This window comes from Numida meleagris, chromosome 14, assembly GCF_002078875.1.
Source record: "Numida meleagris isolate 19003 breed g44 Domestic line chromosome 14, NumMel1.0, whole genome shotgun sequence".
In the NCBI taxonomy this organism is placed as follows: Eukaryota; Metazoa; Chordata; class Aves; order Galliformes; family Numididae; genus Numida; species Numida meleagris.
The window spans coordinates 6,296,666-6,314,319 of record NC_034422.1 but is presented as its reverse complement, the minus strand read 5'-3'; the positions used below and the strand labels follow the sequence as shown (position 1 = coordinate 6,314,319).

General features: G+C 52.1%; 2 protein-coding genes across 3 annotated transcripts; one reads left to right on the top strand and one right to left on the bottom strand.

Annotated features, from left to right (window-relative positions):
* MYL2 (myosin light chain 2) lies at positions 4,254-8,520 on the top strand. The gene is made up of 7 exons (XM_021413062.1): positions 4,254-4,432; positions 5,375-5,464; positions 5,867-5,942; positions 6,643-6,747; positions 7,500-7,575; positions 7,655-7,703; positions 8,176-8,520. The coding sequence occupies exons 1-7, from the start codon at positions 4,319-4,321 to the stop codon at positions 8,272-8,274; spliced, it is 609 nt and encodes a 202-aa protein (XP_021268737.1). The 5' UTR covers positions 4,254-4,318; the 3' UTR covers positions 8,275-8,520.
* Positions 8,664-15,549, bottom strand: CCDC63 (coiled-coil domain containing 63). Of its 2 annotated transcripts, none has more exons than XM_021412921.1 (12): positions 14,794-15,549; positions 14,229-14,335; positions 13,609-13,766; positions 13,274-13,463; positions 12,529-12,648; positions 11,912-12,093; positions 11,372-11,553; positions 10,759-10,979; positions 10,237-10,311; positions 9,509-9,701; positions 9,012-9,209; positions 8,664-8,820 (listed from the first exon to the last, which is right to left on the bottom strand). In XM_021412921.1, exons 2-12 carry the CDS (start codon positions 14,241-14,243, stop codon positions 8,705-8,707), a joined length of 1,650 nt encoding a protein of 549 aa, XP_021268596.1. In that variant the 5' UTR covers positions 14,244-14,335; positions 14,794-15,549; the 3' UTR covers positions 8,664-8,704. The 2 variants fall into 2 exon arrangements, with proteins under 2 accessions (XP_021268596.1, XP_021268595.1); XM_021412920.1 differs by having other exon boundaries at positions 14,229-14,316.

The window sequence follows — 17,654 nt, the reverse complement described above, 5'->3', positions numbered from 1 at the left end:
TGCACCCACCCTGTGCCCCTCACATAGATGTGGCTCTGAAGGACATGGTTAGTGGGCATGGTGGGGGTGGGTTAGGGTTGGACTTGGTGATCTTAGAGGTTTTTTCCAACCTTAATGATTCTATGACACCAGGTTGAGCATCCAAGTTTGCTTCTCTGGGGGGATTTGGTTGAGTTTCTGCTCTTCAGTGCCAGCACTGATGGTGTCCTCTGCATATCACCTTGCTGGTGGCCTGGTGGGATGGCTCAGGCTGCTCATGGCTGATCGCATGCCCATCAATTACAGAAGAGCCAGCACATAAATCAGGAATAAAAACTAACGTGGCATCCTCGGTGAGCAAATCAAATTGTGGGCTTGGGAGGAATGCCTCACTTTGGCCAAATCGTTCCTAACTCGATGGGAGCCTGGAGGAAGAGGACACAGTGCCATGATGTGTCCCACACCTGAGCCGTGTCCCCAGCCACCTCGGGCACCTGGGGGGCAGCAGGGGCACCAGGTCCCCCCAGCCTTGGCAGCACTGCAGGACACAGGTTAATAAATCAGTTTGTCTCCAGAACGGCTTTGCTTTGTGTGCCTGACAATAGCCCATTGTAAATGGCAGCCCCTCGTCTCCTCTTCTGAAAGGCTTTTAATTAAAATATGGAAGGGAATTTTCTGCATACTTGAAGGGGAAAAAAAAAATTGTTGGATTTCAGCACGCTCCCATTTCAGGCGTTAATTTATTCTTGCCTTCCTGTCATTTGTGATCCGGCCGATAAGTCCTTTGTGCAGTGATCTGGCCCCATTAGGCAGTGTGGGCAGTGAGTGCCACGTGCCAGCCTCCTCCCAGCAGTGGATTCTTTGTCCCAAGGGTGGGCAGGGGGACACGAGGACCCACACTGAGCCAAACCAGTGGCATTGTGATGAGCGGGGACACAGCAGGCCATGAGGCTGAGGCAGCCCCAAGCTCAGGGCTCTGTCACTCAGCCAGTGGCCCTTGGGGACACCCACACAGCTGCACAGGGAAGGCAGCACAACAAGAACTGGGTGCCGGGCTCTGGGAAATCCTGGAAGGGGTCCCACCATCTGCCCCATGCCCTTCTGCAGTGTCCTGGCCTCTGGCCTGGGAAAGCAGAAACCAACCCCACAGCAGGCTGTGCAGCCTGTAAGTGTCCCCTTGTCGTCACTCTTTCCCTTTCCTCTCCTTTCTCTCTCTCTTCCTTATGTCTTCCCTCTCCTCTCCCTGTCTCTTCCCTCTCCCTTTCTTCTCTACCTTCTCCCTTCTGTCACCTTTCTCTCTTCCTTCTCCCTTCCCTTCCCGTTTCCTCTCTCTTTCCTCTCCTTTCCCTTCCCTTTCCTCTCTCTTTCCTAGCCCTGCCCTCTCCCTGCCCTCTCCCTGCCCTCTTCTCCGTGCCCGCCGGCCCCGGGCAGCGCCCGCCCCGCGCCCGCTACAACGGCGCCACCTGGCGGCCATCTCGGGGTCTGCAGCGCGTCCCGCCGGGTGACACTGCGGGGGGAGCGAGGTGACACGTAGGGACAGGAGGGGACACGGGGAGAGACACACGGGGACACGGGAAGGGACACGGGACACGCTGCTGCTCATGGCTTTCCTCCATCAATGTCACTCCTGTTGCCGTATCCTGCTCACAGCACGGGCACATCCCCACCGTGGGGACGGTGGCATCGTCCTTGTCCCTGTCACCTCCCTATGTCATGGGCAGCACAGGGAGGTGGCATTCACTCAGGCCATCCTCACTGCCCCCTTCGGTGGCTAACGCTGGACAAGTGGTGGCCGCTGCCAGCTGCGTGGAAATCTGTCTTTCTACCTTTAATAAGCTCTCTCCCTTGAAAAGTAATCGTTACCAATAAACAAATACACCAGCCAGCGTATATAAGCATCACATTAAGCAGCTACAAGCATTTGTTATATTTGATACAGCCTTGTTAACTGGAAAACCCTGGGTTTGGAATATGTATTGATTTCAGCAAACATATATTATTTTACTGTAAGTACCAACAGCCATTGTAGTTAATATACAACAGTTTAATTTAAAATGCATTAGTTTAATAAAAATGCATAATATAGAAGCGAATTGCATTAGCTTCAATAAAAAATTCAATTTCATAAATATTATCCAGTGTTAAAATGCATTGATTTCCCAGGAAAATGTATTGGTCAAAGGTAATTTACATTGGTTTGAATGGGAATGCTCCAGTGCGTATACATATGTATTAGGTTAGTCAAATGGATCTGATGGCAGAAACAAAACGTTGGTTTTAGGAAAAGGTATGTGCAAGGAAAGCAGGCTGGCAGGGCACGGGCTGGCCCTGAGATCCCCTAAATCAGCAGTTCTGGTGCTGGGGGTCCCCATTATTGGCTGTGGGCACGCGTCAGGCTCAGGCGCCTTGCAGGGAGCTGGGGTTAATCAAATCCTTTTGACTCCATTTTTTATCGAGCTCAAGAGGGGCTGTCCTATTAATTAGAAAGGCTTTTTCATGTCAAACACAGGCTCTTGGGCAGATAAGCGGGGACGATGCTTGATTTTGCCATTGCACAGACAGGTGCATTATTCCCTGACATCCATTCATTCACAGGCTGCAACCACTTTCCAGTGGTTCTTTTGTTCATTACAGAGCTCTATATGTATACATATATCCATACGTATCCACATAGATATTTTGTCCTGGGTGTTGCTATGTCCCCAGCGCCCACAGCAGGGAAGAGACAAGCACACTGCAGCCAGCTCCATCCCCAGGTCAGACCCCACTCCTCACCATGGGCAGGATCTGGCCCATGAAGCACAGAGGATGTCTGTCAGTGAGAAGTGCACAGCAGAGCAGATGCACCGTCTTACAAACGACAGCAGAACACGCGCAGCCATCTGCACCTCATCCCCTCCCGGAGTTCTGGGGCTGTGCTCAGCCTTTTTGCACCCAGAAGTCCTTTCGAAGCCCCCACTCAGAGATGGGCACTCAGTAGGGATGGGACAAAGTCTAACTTCTTCCACGCTCCCCAAAACAATACAATTTAGGAATTCTCCCCTAGCCCCAGGGCTGCCTCCTGTACTGCCCCAGCATGGATGCGCAGTCAGCAATGGGCAGCACCCAAGCGGCGCCAGCGGCTCCATGGGCGACCAGTCCCGTTAAACCACTGCACATCACTTCCCTGATGCTTATGGATTTTTCCTTAATGCCACAAATTAAGGTAATTGGGCTTAGCTGGCCGATGGATTCAGCCGGAGTTGGCGGGGGGAAGGCCTGTGCTGTGATTGATCCCGGCCATGCCCGCGTGCCCTGGGCTGCTCCTCGCCCTGCTCTGCTCCTCTCTACTCTTTCCTTTATCTTTTGGCTCAGATAGACCCCAGAAAACATCCCAGAATCCACTGCAGCCTTAGCATAAGCCTCATTCAGGCAAGGCTATGACTGCTGGAGCAGGGTGGAGGTACGAGTGCCAGGGATCAACTGTGGCATTCGTGTCCTCTGGAGGAACAAGGGCAGTGTCTGGACAGAACCCTGAGCTCCAGGATCCACTTTCAAGGCCCCTTTTGTTCCCAGCCATGTCCCAGCCCTCCCCGTTCTCATATCAACCTCAGCATGCCTAAAAATACAAAAGGCAAAACACACACGGACCCAATCCACCTGCAGCTGGGATAGGGAGAGTTAATGGCAGAGCCCAGGCTGAGCAAGCGCTTGGCTTAAGTGGGTGACAGCTGCCCCAGCGGGGGGTGACACAGAGGATCCCTGTGCTGTGGGAGCTCAGCATCCACCCCCAGCCTTGCCCAGCACCTTTTGGATGGGCTCTGGCTGTTGGAACATCACAGGTGTTGTGTCCCCACTGTATCCAGGGCTCCTCCTTCTCTAGCAGTCAAGCAGAGCTCAGTTTTCCCATGCAGATGCTGCAGAGGAGCATGCAGGCTCCCAGAGATGCTTGGCAAAATGTTCCTGTCCCTTGGGTGTGGGGGAATGTAGGACAGTTCCTCCACTGTGAAGGACATGGGGGCACTTCCACCCTGAAGCAAAGGGGAGGCACAGCACCGTGGTGTGGGGACACAGTGCTGGGTCATGTCCCCTTGGAGCAGCCCAGCAGAGGGGAAGAGCACAGCTCCTGCCCACTCGAGTGACAAACGCAGGTGGAATTGGTCCGGTGCCGGCCGGGCAGCATCTCCCGCGTGGGAGCTGCTGGGCCTCCTGGTGCGTTGCTAACCTTGAAAGCCTCTGTGTCTCACATGTCACATCGGCCAGTGACAACAGCAAGCTGTTATTCCAGATTAGAGGAGGAGAAAGTCAGAGACAAGAGGGTCGGGGGTGGCTGGTTTACCTATTACAGCCAAAAGTGGGCATGGGGCTATTTTTAGCCTGGAATGGGGCGTATTTATTGTTTCAGCCCAGGGGAGCAGAGGGACTGCCTCTGAGATTCCTCCTGCAGCACCACCAGCGCCTGTGCGAAGCCATGGTGAGTGCTGGGAGCCACAAAGGGAACAGGCAGAGCCTGTGGTACTGTGTTCTCATTGGGATGGCATTAGTGGGCAGGGAGTGAGGGAAGCATCGGGATCTGATGGCCAAGGGGTAAGCAGGGGTAAGCCCCACATTGGGGTAAGCAGGCGCAGAGCATCCTGCAGGGATCTGTGGGGGCAGGTGAGGGCAGAGAGATGTCCCCCACACTGGTGGCACTGAGCAGAACTTCCTAACAGAGAGAGGCCATCTAGGGGCAAATGCTGTCTTCTCCCTTCCCCCATGCAGCTAGGAGAAGGGCAATTCTCTCCCCTGAAGCCCTCCTGCTCTGTTTCCTCTTGGTAGAATCCTAATTTTTGGAAGGGGAAAAGCTGCAGGGATGTGTGTGACCAAAAGTGAGGGCATTTCTGGTTGATTCAAACCTCACTGCAAGGAGATGGCATTTTTTTAAATATGCAAATACATTAATTAGCGCTTTGTTCTTAGTGAGAGGCTCAGAGCAAGAAGGAGACGTGCAATGACCACAGCCCTATGTGTAATGCCAGCAGCACGTTCCTGACCCTGAGCCTGGGCAGATCTCAGCCTGGGCTCAACTCCTTTATCCACCACAGCTGAGAAAGCAGAAATTGGAAATCCAGCTCCTTTCTGCTCCGACTTATTTGGCAAAATTAGTCAGGAAAGCAAAGACGGAGCTGTACTTTGAGCAGAAATCTTAATGCTCCTCAGCAGCTCAGAGTGCTGCACGTGCCCACAGCTCCTGAGCAGCACGTGGGGAATCACCAAACACCCAGGGACTGAGCAGGCACTGGCTCCACTCTGCCATGAAGGACTTCTTACGAAGTGCTGCTGTGAAGGACTTATGACTAAGCACAGGGTGGTTCAATGCTTTTATTCCACACCATAAAAAGACAGTAAGTGAGTGCTACATACTTGAACCCCGCAGGCACCCAAGAAAGCCAAGAAGAGGATTGAAGGTGCGAATTCCAATGTCTTCTCTATGTTCGAGCAGGCCCAGATCCAGGAATTCAAAGAGGTAGGTGGATTGCATAGAAACAACCGGGGGCCCTTGATATAATGTGACCTTCGTCTCTTTCCTCAGTGCTTTGAGAACGGTGACAGCTGGCTTGCAATAAGAGGCAGAGTGCCCATTTTTGAGTTGCTGTATTTTAAAAGTGAGAATAACAACTCAGTGACATTGTTAAATATGGAGCCGCCTCAGAGCATCCTGTGAGCTTGCTCCCATGGTTGGCAGCTCCAGATCTCCTCCCAGTTTGATCCCATCTTGGTGTGAGAGGGCTTTGGGCAAGGCACAGCTTTGGGGTTGGGCTGATGTAGGAAGCCGTCACCCCACAGCACCCAGGGGTGCGGGGTGCTAAAGCTTTTGCAAAGGCTGAGGGCTCTCCCTGTGCTCCCTGACCTCCTCTTCTGCTTCCAGGCATTCACCATCATGGATCAGAACCGAGATGGCTTCATCGACAAGGCAGACCTGAGAGATACATTTGCTGCACTCGGTGAGCCCCTTTTTAGAAGCCTCTCCTCCCCAGCAGCTCTGACCACATTAGACCAGCTAAGTGCGAAACCAGCTGTGAGTCCTCGTTTAGCCAAGCCCTGGTGGTTAACTGCATCTCATGTGTGTTTTGCTGAAAACCTGACCCCAAACCGTTTTTGTTAGCATGGTGAATCAGAGCAACTCACAGAGCAGCTGGTGTTTGACCCTGTAGGTACTAGAGAGAACCTGCACCTGGATTATCCAGAGCCAAGTGCTCCCTTCGTTCTCTCTTGAATAAGCACCTGAATGTTCCCATACTGCAGCATCCTTGAGTTTGTAGGCACTGGGAGGATCTACAGGGCTCATGGGAAGCTGTGAAGCCACAAGCTGGGCTCTCTCGTCACTGAGGCCAGCACAAACTGGTGATGGGCCTGTTCCAAAGATCACCCAAACTCAGGTAAAAGGATGCAGGCTTTCAGACCTGTTCATTTCACCCATATATAGCCAGGTTCAGGTACAGCTCCCACAGTCATTACAGCAGTGACAAGGTCACCAGGTTCAGGAGAGCCCATAGTACTGGTATTTTTGCCCCAAAATGTCTTCTAAAGAGGACTGCAGCAGGCTAACCCATAGGACAGTGGGGCAGGGGAATTAAGCAGTGCAGCTCAGTCTCTCGTGTTTGCAGCTGGTTGTGACATTCATCCAACACTGCTCTTTCTTAGGGCGCCTGAATGTGAAAAATGAGGAGATTGATGAGATGATCAAGGAGGCACCTGGCCCAATCAACTTCACCGTGTTCCTCACCATGTTTGGGGAGAAACTCAAGGGTAAGAGGGAACCCAGGGAGCAGGGGTGGGGTCAGCAGGTGCTCACCTCACACCACCACTGTGTCCTGTCCCATATGGGGATGCCACTCAGCTCCTGGGGCCTCCATTCCCTAAGGGTGAGACCCCAAGGGTCTGCAGATGTCAGGTGGGAGCAGGCAGGGGAAATGCAGGTAGTACTGATCACAGTGTGCAGAGCCCAGGAATGGCACAGAGGGGGTCTAAGCAAAGCTGGGTAGGAGCAGGTCTCTGTGCCTCAGTTTCCACGGCCATTCAAGACAAGCATCCAGCCGTGATGCTGCTGTCCCCACAGAAAGAGGGGACAGGAGATCCTGCAGTGCCCTGTGTGACTGTGACCCAGCTGCATCCCCTGTCACTTACGCAAGCTGAGGCATGCAGCCTCCCCGCAGATCTCCTGGAGGCCTCATGGCCCCAGGGGCCTCCGCCTGGAGCTCTATAAATACACACAAAAGATTAGATATGCACTGGATGCCAGGGAGGAGGTGACACAGCCTGCTCTGTGGGCACACCACAACTCTGTGTCAGCTCCTCTCCATGTCACCACACACAGGGGCCGAAACAGGAGGGATGAGGGGGGTCAGCATTCAGGCAGAACCCCAAACCTTCTAAATTCCACCATATTTCCTCCACCTTCTAAATCCCGCTGTATTTCCTAAGGGGGTTGTGGGAAGCAGGAGGTTCCTCCTGGCTGCTTCTTCCACTGCTTCCAATGGTGATGAATGTGCTGCCCACAGGTGCTGATCCAGAGGAGACGATCCTGAACGCATTCAAGGTGTTTGATCCAGAGGGCAAAGGGCTGAAATCTGCCTAGTGAGTGTAGGGGAGCTTAAGGGGAGGGAGGGTTTGCACTGAGGCCTCCCCGCTACCCACCACACTCTCTTGTTTGCAGCATCAAAGAAATGCTGATGACGCAGGGCGAGAGGTTTTCCCAGGAAGAGGTACGTGCTCCTGCCCCCCACCCTCCATCCCTGCCCGTGCCCAGGGGTTGAACTTGCTGCTTTGGTTCTGGGTCCTCTTGCCTCTCCTAGTGCTCAGCTTGGGGTCCCAGTTTCCCATGTAACAGGGAATAGCAGAGCAGGCAAAATCAGGTTTCCAAGAAATCCCACTCAACCAAGCAATGGCATCCTACCAGAGCCCCACTGGCTGCCTCTCAACTCAAAGCAGTTTTGCTGAGCAGGAGCAGGGTGCAAGAGAGCTGGGGCCAGGAGTTGGACTCAGTGAACCTTATGGGTCCCTTCCAACTCGGGATATTCTATGAATGCTTGCACCTCTTCATTCCCTTGGGTCAGCACAGCTGCAGGATGGGGACAGGCACACTAAAGCTTGTGCAAACCATCACATGGCTGAGCCCTGAGCCCCAGCTCCCAAAACCCTCCTGTGCCCAGTTTTCACCACGGCTCTTTCCTGCAGATCGATCAGATGTTTGCTGCCTTCCCTCCAGACGTCTCTGGCAACCTCGACTACAAAAACCTCGTCCATGTCATCACGCACGGAGAGGAGAAGGACTAACCCATGCGCTCAGTGCTGGGGCTGGCACTGTGGGATCACCTCTGCGTGGGTCACACCATGGGTACCTTTATCCCTCTCCCTGGAGCTGCAGAGCTGTTCTTCATGGGGATAATAACCCAGAACAGCAATGACACACAATAAAGTGCATTTTGGAGAGAGGAAATACAACTGCCGGTGTGTGAGCAGTGCTGGATGCATCAGTGTGGTGTGGTGTGATGTGGTGACAGCTGGAAGGACACTGTCCCATCCCAGGGCAGCAGCTGCTATCAGCAGCGGGAAAAGCCGTGCTGAGTTATTACCCACAGAGCTCTTGAAGCACTGGGCTCCATCCAGGAGATGGAACAATGGCTGTGGTGGGTTGGGCACTGCAGGGGCACAGAGGTATGGGGACAGGACAGGTCTGTTTATTTAACTCAGCACCACCGGGCTGTCATGTCTTGATGTCGTTCCTCCCCTTCTTGCCCGCTCTGGCAGCACTGCCTTGCTCCTTCTCATATTTTGGGAGAAGCAGCTCTTGCAGCTGCTTGTGGTCCAGCGGTGCCTCGACTGCAGAAGAAAATGGCCACCCACTCACACATCTGGCCACATGGCTGCCATACCCATCAGGGTGGAGCAGGCTGGCCAGGATTGGCCAGCAAGCAATGGTGCTGGCAGGGGATTGGCTGGGCTGCCAGGAGGGCACCGCAGATTGGTTGACAGCAAGGGCGTGGTCCCTCCTTCCCCCCTCACACACTCACAGGCATCAGTGGCGTCGATGGTGCCCAGCAGGGCTGGGGGTGGTGGGCAGAGGTGGGACCGCTCCATGCCACGAAGGAGCTTGGTGCCACCCAGCAGAGGGTTGTCAAAGGACTGGGCCGTCAGTGAGCCGTCAGACTCCGCGTAGAGCAGGATTGACTCCATCAGCAGCAGCTCGTTGGTCTTCTTCTCCACCAGACCTGAGTGGGAAGGAGCATGGAGCCCACAAACATTCCCCAACAAGGTTTCCCTCAGGTGGTGCCATCAGATGGGTGTTCTTCTCAGGGACCAGGTCCCAAGGCTGCGCCCCATGCCCAGAGCCAAGATGGGGCCTGGGGATGTGTACGTAGCCAGGTTGGCTCATGAGTTTGCATGGACATCCCAAATTCACTCTGCAAGGGCGCGATGCATCAGGGAGATAAAAAATGGCTGAAAATTAAAAAGACTGAGGGGAGGGGAGACACAGAGGCACAGATCACATAGGACAACCACAACCCACCTAAATACTGCATCAGATTCAGGTCTGTGATCTGCCCCTTGTCTCCAAGCTGCTCCCTGATCCTCGTAGCATCGCAGTTGTTCTCTTTGAACACGACTTCGATGGCAGATTTGAGCTGGCCGAGGACTTTGCTGCTTTCTTTGCATCTGTCTTCATAGTCATTGGCTTTCTCGGTGTTTTGACTGAGCTCTTCCTATCAGCAAAGGTTCTGAGAGGTGTCACAACCGCCCTCTGCTCTTTCCTCCCACCCCAGTGCAGGCCATTTCCAGTTTGGAAACTGGAAACATCCCAGGAGAGGCTTTGGGATGCTCCCATCTCTGTGGGGGAAAGAATCTACGAAGGAGATCTCACACTCTCCATGTTGCAGAGAAGACCCCAGGCTTTGGAAACCAGGGCTGGCAGGATCTCTGCTGCCATCAAAATTTGAGACAGAGCCCTTTTCTGCCCATGTTTTTCCAGCCATTTTCCAGAGCAGAATTGACAGGACCAGACTTTCACTGAGAGGGTGGTAAGGCCCTGGCACTGCTGCACAGAGCTGTGGGTGCCCCATCCCTGGAGGTGCCCAAGGCCACGGATGCACCCAGGGCAGCCCGAGCTGGTGGGGGTCAGCCAGCACACGGCAGGGGTGGGGCTGGGGTATTTGAGTTCCCTTCCAACCCAACCATTCCGTAATTCTGTGACAGATAGGCACCCACTATCTCTGCCGGGGGAAATCCCAGCCATCCTACCTCTAACTCCTTCAGGACATGAAGGCTGCTGCTCTCTGCATTCTCCTGGTCAGTTGTGAAGAGCGTGATTTCGTTCTATGCAAACAAAAGCACATAGATGGAGCAGTGGCTGCCTGTCCAACAGACGTGCACAGCAGAGCCTGGGGACAACCCCTGTGCCCTGGGATCAGGGATACCCCAACTGATCCCGCTGGGGACCACTCCAAAACAGGCAGCATTTCTTGTTGTTCCAACCTGCTCCACACAGAGCCGACGTGGCTCTCAGTCTCCTGGAGCTCCTTCTTTTGCAATACTTTTGCTGGAAACACGGTGGCAGCATTGGGACACTTTTAGCTCTGAGCAAGCACCTCTGCATCTTGGAGTCGTATTTTTGGCTGCCCTTTGCTTTCCTCTAAGATGGGCTGTAAGCCAGGCCCTGGGGTAGGCAGCAATGCTGGGCACATGGAGGAGGAAAACCCAAACCCAGCCTGATGTGTTTTCTGCAGTAGGTGTGGAGAGCCTGGGAGCAGGACTGCAACAGACCTGGAGGTTCTTGATCCTCTGCTGCAGCTTCTCCATCTCGTTGTTTAGCTCAGTGGCGTAGCTGAAGTAGGCAAAGTTCTTCCCCTCCTTTTCAACAAAGCCATCCACAAGCTGGTCGATGTCCCCATTCTCCGCCAGCTCCAGCAGTCGCCTGTAGGTCACCTCCTGGCTCTCAAAGCTCTCCCCTTGGCTCCGCTTCAACCGCTCCGCTGCCTTCAAGGCTGGAAGGAAGACAGAGGGGCTGAGCCGTATGTGACTTTTGCTCTTCTGCCCATGGATGGGGAGATAGTGAGCTTGGGACAGAGGGGGTACAGAGCTGCCTAGAGACTAGGCAGGGAGATCACAGTCTGCCTGGGAATGGGCAAACACAGCAGGACCTTAAAAAAAAAGGCCTAAATCTAAGGAAAAGGAGCCATAGGTGCACACAGGAACCACCTCCCTGCTTCCCCTTCCCTCGTTCTGCACCAAGGGCACTCCAAGACACACAGTGTTCCTTGCCCCAAACTGTGCCTTTGGGATGCAGTGCTCCAAACTGCAGCAAGCAGCCTCCTTGCCGACGCTGCAGCCTCCTGGTTTGCAGCCTCAGCTGCAGGTGATTTCTTGCATGTGATACCTTCCTTCTTTTTGGCCTGTTCCTCCAGTTCAGAGCGATCTGTATATTTGGCAAGCACAAAGGTTTTCAGCTTGTTCTCCTGGTCACGGATCCGTTCCCGCTCCTGCATCTCTATGTTGTACTGGGCAGTGTTTTGGCTGTGCCTTTCATTCATGGCTGAAATCCTTGCCAGGTACTCCACCCTGCACACAGAGAATTGCATCATGAATTGGAGGAAATAAGCAAAGGTAGAAGGATTTGTATTCTTGTATCCAGGCTATATCGGGACAGAGCTGGCGTCTGCTCCATGTTCTCGTGTAAGGGCAGGTGGGACTCAGAGCAAAGACAGTTCCATGGCGCAATTCACCCCATCCTGAGCAATATCTGGGATAGGTGGAATAAGTGCCACCCTGGAAGTACCAGTCTCTTCAGGGACCATATATCCAACCCTTAGACAGCACCCAGCCCTAGGCAGATTTATAATGGTTTCTCTACACATTGACAGCAGTCACTGAAATTGCCCTCGGTGCTGAACTGCAGGTGACTCAGGGGGTCACATACCGCTGCTTGTGTGCCTGTGTGGCCTGCTCTATGGCAGTGTCCATCCTTCTTTTCTGCTGGGACAGGTGCTTATGGAGCTTTGAGTAGACATTGTCCAAAGTGGCTTTCTGGATTCGGAGGTTTTTGATCTCTTCTTGGAGCTTATTATTGGTGGTCAGGATGGTATCAAAATGCACAGTGACCTGGGGAGAGGGAAGAAAAAGGGCTCTGGCTGGTGCAGAATCTCTGCTGAAAGACATAGACCAGCGCTAGGACAAACACAGAGAAAGAGATTGGATGTAAGACCTGCACTGTCCTCCTTGCAAATCATCTGTGGCACCAGTGAGCCAGGCTGATCGTAACAGAGACCTGATGTTGGCATTGTCCAAGGTAAAGTGGCTCTGGGCAGCCCAGTTTTATCACTAAACAGGTGCAGACCTTCAGGCTTCTTGGCATGGAACAAGTGCTGCATTTGGGTCACCAAGCTTGAAGGAGCTTTTGAGATATTCTGGGAGCAGTGAGGCCAGAGGACAAGCTGAGTCCTTTGCGCAGCTTGTGAGAACCAAATGCATCTGCACCGTCGCCCTTAGCACTGATCAAAAAGCATGGCCCCAAAACTCTGCAAAACGTTTGCTTACATTGTTCAGTTGCAACTCCAGTGTCTGAGTCTGGTTTTGTAGCCATTTGCTGCAGTTTGCTTGCTTCACCTTTGCTGTTATCACGTTTTGCCTCTCAACCTTCTTTTGCAGCTCTAGGATCTGCACAGAGAGAATCGAAAAAAAAAGAAAAGAAAGTATAATCTCCGCCCTTACATTCTGGATTTTTGTCAGAACACTCAGCCAAAGAAAATACCCTTTGTTGACCTCTGCTACAGCAACCGTGTCCTTAACGAGCTCCCAGTTATAGAAGCAGCTTTGATCCCAAAGGATCCCATTCTGCACACTCAGAAACATAAACTGTAAAGAGAAATTGCTTTATTTTCATGTCTCCAAGGAAAAGCAGCTTCATCTGGAGGGAAATTTGGTAGGTGTTGAACTCAGCAGCACTCTGTGTAGGGTGGAACAGGCAACAAGGATGAGTTTTTGGCAGTGGTCCTCATACTGGCCCCGCAAATGAGTGGAAGAAAATGTTTAGCAGAACAGGGGAGCGGACAGTGGAAATAAATCCACAAGAAGCATGAAGTAGTCAGAGAACAATGAGGCTGGTGGGACTGTTACGACAGCCAGGAGATCCTGAGGTCCTAACTGAAAGCTAACCCTGCTATGGGGCTCCCATTATGGGGCCATTATGGAAAGCTCTGCAGCATTTCCAGCAGCTGCCAGTCACCCATGGCTCTGCTCTTCTGTACGATACTGAGCAAGGGAGTCGTTCAAGTGCTCTCACCTCGCTGTCCAGCTCAGCTACCAGGGCTTTTCTGTCTCTAATCAGACAATCATACTGATCCTTGGTCTGCAGAAGGCATTTCAGCTCCATGTAATTTCTGTCATCATTAATCATATTTCTCAGGGACCTGATCTTGCTCAGCGTTAATGACATCTCGTTGTGTTCTTGCTTCAGTGACTGGATTTCTTTTCTGCAAAAATAGAATGACAAATGGCATGAAGCACATCCCTCCTGCAGTGCTGGGGTAGGTCCCTGTCCCACCCCAGTGCTGGGGTCCCCAGGAGGTCTTGGCATGGACTTTCCAAGCCCACAGAGCCCAGTGAAGCTGCACTCACTCCTGAGTTTGTATTTGTTGCTTTATGTTGGCACTAAAAGATTTTCTCTTCTCCACGGCTATCTGGAGCTGTTTCTGCAGCCTGTAGATCTCCACCTGAGCCTGCCTTTCTGTCACAGGGAAGTCTGAGGGTGTGTGCATCGAACTGGACCTTCTCAGCTGCCACAGAAAGGGAGAGTTTGGTCACTTTGGGAAACACAAGCTACAGTTCATTTGGACTCAGGGTTAAAGCCATCACAACCTTCAATTTTTTAACACATACCCAGCTACTCATCACCACCTCCAACCCTTCTCTGCCACCTAAGATACCCGTCAGTACCCTAAGCACTGAGCCAGGCAAACAAGCCATGAGTTCTCCCCATGCCACATCACAGGGCAAGGTCTTGGCCCCGACCAATGCCAACAACTGACGTACTGGTCTCCCCCAGCATCCAAATCTCAGGGTATGGATCCATGCCTGATGCAGAGGATGGTGTCAGCCCCTACAGTCACACAGCACCGTACTAAGGGGCAGGGGCAGGAAGGCTGGCCCTGTGCAGCTCACACCATGGCATTTAGCTCTGCAGGTTGGATGCTGTCTCCACCGAGAAGTCCAGGCTGGAATGTTGCTTCAGTTTTTACCTTTGAGCCCTTCATTTTTCCTGTCTAACTCCACAGTTCGCTCTGCAGAGACCTCGGGATGAGAGGAGGAAGCCTTCCTGGGGACCACCTGTTTTCAAAGGGGAGAACTGAAATCTGGTTACAGGGTCGGGGTGGTGGTGGCACAAAGTTCAAGGCTGCACCACCCTGCCTGGCCCCAAGCACCCGCCTGCACGCTTGGCACGTGATGTATCCGCCACAGATGGTTGCGTGATGAATAAAAGGAGAGCATTTGTAGTGATGTCATCACCAAACGTGCTCCTCTCACCGAGTTTATAAGTAGGGGGAGAACAGATGGTTCCAGCTCTTCCATCCTGCATGGTACCTGGGTTTCCATAGAAATCCCGGCAAGGCCAAGGCCTCTCATGCCAGCAGGCAGAGCCCCAGGGGAGTGCATTGGAACAATCATATGCAGGCATCACTTCTGTAGAGTGCTTCACTGCATGGGGCTGTGGCTGGGGAGGGCACAAGGGCTGATCCTGAAGCCTGCAGCCCCCAGCACACATGGGTATCTCCCTGTCCCCCTGATGCCGCAGTCACTGCTTACCCTGCTGCAGGGCGCTGCTGTTCCTCTCTGTCAAGGCAATGAGGCTGCTGCTTTCCCAAGGAATATCCCCTGTTTCCAGTGGGAAGTGTGGGAAGAATGAGACCCAGAATGGAGCAGGGAGGGCCAGCGGCTGGTCCTGAGCCTCCTGGAACCTGGTCCTGGGTATCACAGAACTGGCACTGGGCTGGTTGCCATGGCAGCATCTCTGCGCCACAACGTGGTTGGGGATCAAATGGGAACAACACCAGGATTTATGATTTGAAAACCGCCCCTGAAAACATCCCCGAAGTCCATGGTGTGATGTCCTCCTGCTGGTGTGTGCACAATAGCTATAAACCCTCAGGGTACCCGTTCCCATTTCTCTCTGCAGACTTTGATTCTATCCTGAGATCCCTTGGGGCAGAAGCACAAGAGAAGGCTGGATGTTGCAGCACAGTGCTGGGTCCTGCAGCCCTGGTGTTGCTCACTCAGCTCTGGGATGAGGATTGTCTGCATCCCACTTTGCACAACTGCATCCATGCGATTAGTTCAAGGCAACAAGCAAAATCCCCAAGTAGCTCATGGCTCTTGAGACTGTGACTCCCCGTTATCCTGGAGACTATGATGAGCTAACAAGCCAGCCAACAAGTTCCAGGCTACTTCCAGATAGGATCTCTTGATCCATTTAATTGGAAATGATTTTCGCGGAAGAGAGCAGAATTTTCTGGTTTCCCTTGGCTTGGACTAGTCCAGCCTCAAAACACACCCCGTGTCATTCATCTTTGTATTCCTCCTCCATGGACCAATTGTTCAGCTGTGAACAAGTGAGTAAATTAAACTATTGAGGAGGAATCTGATTTGGTAGAGCCTGTGTCTGTCACACTCATTGTAGAAGCATTTATTTTCCTAAAGGGAACTGTTTTCACCCAAACAATGCTCCGCTGTCAGACTGCTTTGAGTGAGTGTGGCTTCATTGTGTGATGGACCTTTGGCTGGGGCTGAGCAGAATGGCAATCAGAGCGGGACAGGATCATCTGCAACAACTGAATTCAATAATCTTCTAGAAGAAATAGAAAAAAAGTAAGTTTTGGTGCAATTTTCACTTTAACCCACCTTCCCTGACTCAATAGACACTTTTAGCACTGACTGACATGGAGAAATTATTTCTTCAGCTGAAGATTTGGGGTCTAATTAAAACTGCTTGAACTATTCTAGGGGCCATATTCTGAGCTGTGCAGCCAGTGTAAATCCTTCCTGAGTTCAGCGATATTTACACAGATTTCTTTCTTTCACCTGGGCCAGTTAAAAAGTGGCTGCAGGGAGGGCCAGACCAGGCTGGGTCTCATTTGACCTCACCCACCTGCAGGCATCCCCCAAACGTCAATGAAAATCTCTGGGGTAAGCTGGAGAATCAGGCCCACATTTTCATGCAAATGTAATATATTCATGTTACTTAAACCCTATTTATAACAAATCCAGAACTTAATTCTACTTAACCCGTCTTCGGTGTTCGACACATGAAATCGGTGAGTCAGAGGGCTATATATGGAACTGTCAAAACTTTCTCTTTCCCCCCCTCTAAAAGCCTGGATTAAATCATAACCAAACTCCCGTCAGCTCCAGCAGCGCCACTGGGAGGACTGGGAAGATGCTGGTGAGAAGCAGTGATGGGAAACTGTCAGCTCAGCCCAAGGTCTGAGGAGAAAAACAGACAGGACAGGCCCTGAATTCAGACGTACATGGTCCATCATTGCCTAACAGGCGGTGGCACAGGCTGCCCAGGGAAGTGGTGCAGTCACCGTCCTTAGAGGTGTTCAAGAACTGTGAAGATGTGGCACTGAGGGACGTGGTTAGTGTGCATGGTGGGAATGGGCTGAGATTGGACCAGATGATCTTAGAGGTCTTTTCCAACCTTAATGATTCTGTGATTGTATGAAAATGTCATCTTGCCGTTTTGGAGCAATAATTTGGCCTCACATTGTCACCAGAGTGTTTGTTCTTCCCAAGACTTTCCCCGTGAAGGATCTCCCACAAGCACATTCTCTCTTTGGGTTTTTATTTCTTTCTTCTCATGAACACCAATCTCCATATGTGCTTGAGCCATGTTGGTTCCCAGCAGGCAAGACCAGCTTCAGTCCTAAGAGTGTGCAAAAGCATGGTGAGCTGTAGACCTGCAAACTTCTGCAATCAGCCTGAGTTCTGCTTGTGTTCCTTTCATAAAAATGTCTTCCAAACCCCACTGCCCAGCCCTCAAATGGAGAGCAGTTCTCTGCAGGTGGTCAGTAACCCCAAACCCTAACTCGAACCTTAACCTGAACCCTAATCTTAACCCGTAACCCTAACCCAAAGCCTAACCCCTACTCTAAACCCAACCCTAACCCTAGACCCAGCCCTAACCCTAACCTCAGCATGCTCCCATCCAATGTAGAAGTCTCCCAGGCTCAGCAGCTGAAGCAACAGTGCAAACACCTGATACTATTTTCCTTATTTAACACACAGAACAGAACTCTCAAAAGAAAAATAAGAAAAAAAAAGAGCCAAATATGCCAGGCACTCTAAAAGTGCACTTTTCACACTGATAGTTTACGGTGTAAAAATAATGAGTGCATTTCCATCATTAGAGATGACAAAACAGTGCAGCAGCTTTCACCTCTCAGAGGTTTTTCCTGGCTGCAATGGCAGCAGGATGGGATGGAGATGTCTCTGCACGGGCACATGACTGCAGATTTGAAGGATAATTGCTACTAAGCAAGGGGAGAGCAGGCTGCTGGCTGCACAGCTGGAATTCCTCGTCACTCCAAGGAAACAGTCATCATCATTTCCTGCAGATGGGTTTCTACTGAATTGCTGACACCGAGCGAAACGTGGCTTCCAGCGGCGAA